The following is a 1,580-nucleotide window of genomic DNA, read 5'->3' as shown; positions in this document are numbered from 1 at the left end:
GTTACATCCTAATCACAATGAACAGGAATTCTTGTGATCATCTTGTGCTATCCACGCGGATTCCTGAGCGGTTACAGGACCGCTTTCAGCTTTTGAGTTCAAGTGCTGCATATTTTTCCAGTCTCCAAGATCCTGACCCAGTCAACCTCTCACTCAAATACATTTATATGAATATATACAGGTCAGCGAATATGATGAGGTGTTTGTATCCTTAAGCCCCTAGAAATGTAGGGGTTCATGGGGAGTGCTTTCCGTCCATCTCGCAAGGATGGCCACTTCCGCTAGCCACATTCGATTTGATGATCAGCGAGATTTTGAGGCGAACGCCAGGAGATAAGCAAAAGCCACGTGCTCAGATAGTCAGACACTAAAACCTTGTTTACCTAGGACATATCCTTATCTTCAACTGGGAAAAAATTACTGGTGCCTGCCCGAACACGCCGTCGCTGAACAGTCAACTTACACTCCAAGCAGAGAAACAGTGGTAGTGAGCTGTCTGCGTGCATTGTAAGTTGTGATAATCGTTCATCTGTAACACGGTGCCTAGCTGCCATGTCACCCAAAGGAAGCACGAGGGCTGGGATACTGTCAGGTTGCTCGAACCCAGACAGGGGAAGTCGAGAGGCAGAGGTCGATTTCGAACCACAGAACTTCCAGTCAGTAAAGTTGCGCCCTAACCAATTAACCATCTCGCCCCTAAGTTGTAATAGATCATAAGGTTGACGGAAACTCGGGTACTGTGCCTACCTGATGAGCCCCAAGAAGGGCGAAACCGTTCGTGGGGTGTAGAAGAGTTTTCAGCAACCTTGTGAGTAGTTTTCTTTATGAAAAAAACCGAAATCTACTTTGTAAGATGAGACCAGTACATAAATATCTACGGCTCGGATAGCGTTAGATACCACTTTGGCTNCGCATGCCCACGGAATGACGACTTTTCTCGTCGGATAAGTTCGAATGACACTATGAAGATAAAAGCTCCATCAGAGCATAAGTCATTAACACTCCGCGGGTAAAAGTTCTAAATGGCCTTCAATTTTAGGTGAGTTCTGGCTGATTTGACACACGTCAGGTAAGGCGATGTGGAGCACTGCTGTGGTGTGACAGTTTCATAGTTTTGCATTCTTAAAGCAACATGTTATTGCGTCGATTCTGTTGTTCAGCGGACTGATCATAACAGGTAGCCTCCACCTACAAGCCAAACGCAGGGAAACCATTTGCTACTAGTCTGGCTATCAGTAGCTAAAAACAAATGTTGAAAGAAACCTGCGGACTGAAATAATCTAGAATGACTTTCGTACCATGATCGATAGTTCCTATTTTTTCCACTGACTTTAACTCTACTTGATGAAACAATCATTCCAAAATGTGTTGCGGTTTTTATCTCATCCCTTTTGATCCCACGCCAAACTGTCCTCAATCGCTTCCATTGGTTCCACGGAAAATTGTAAAGTGAGTCGCCTACATCGATTTCTTACACCTACTAAGATTTAGTAAGTTATATGATGAGACGAAAAGTGTAATGCAGTCAAACAAAAATGACTGACAAATGTTTTCCAAAAATCTGCAACTGTTTGTTTTTT

At 43.7% G+C, this 1,580-nt stretch overlaps 1 protein-coding gene across 1 annotated transcript in view; it reads left to right on the top strand.

Moving 5' to 3' along the window:
• Nucleotides 1–474: 474 nt before the first annotated feature.
• Nucleotides 475–1,580, top strand: part of T265_15753 (hypothetical protein) — a gene marked incomplete at both ends in the record, with an annotated part of 7,675 nt that continues 6,569 nt past the window's right edge. The window contains 2 exons of the mRNA XM_009179075.1: nt 475–660; nt 711–808. Coding sequence (XP_009177339.1) covers nt 553–660; nt 711–808 — 206 coding nt within the window. The remainder of the gene's footprint in view (nt 661–710; nt 809–1,580) is intronic.

This window comes from Opisthorchis viverrini (assembly GCF_000715545.1).
Source record: "Opisthorchis viverrini unplaced genomic scaffold opera_v5_837, whole genome shotgun sequence".
In the NCBI taxonomy this organism is placed as follows: Eukaryota; Metazoa; Platyhelminthes; class Trematoda; order Opisthorchiida; family Opisthorchiidae; genus Opisthorchis; species Opisthorchis viverrini.
This window is presented reverse-complemented; position numbering and strand designations above follow the sequence as displayed.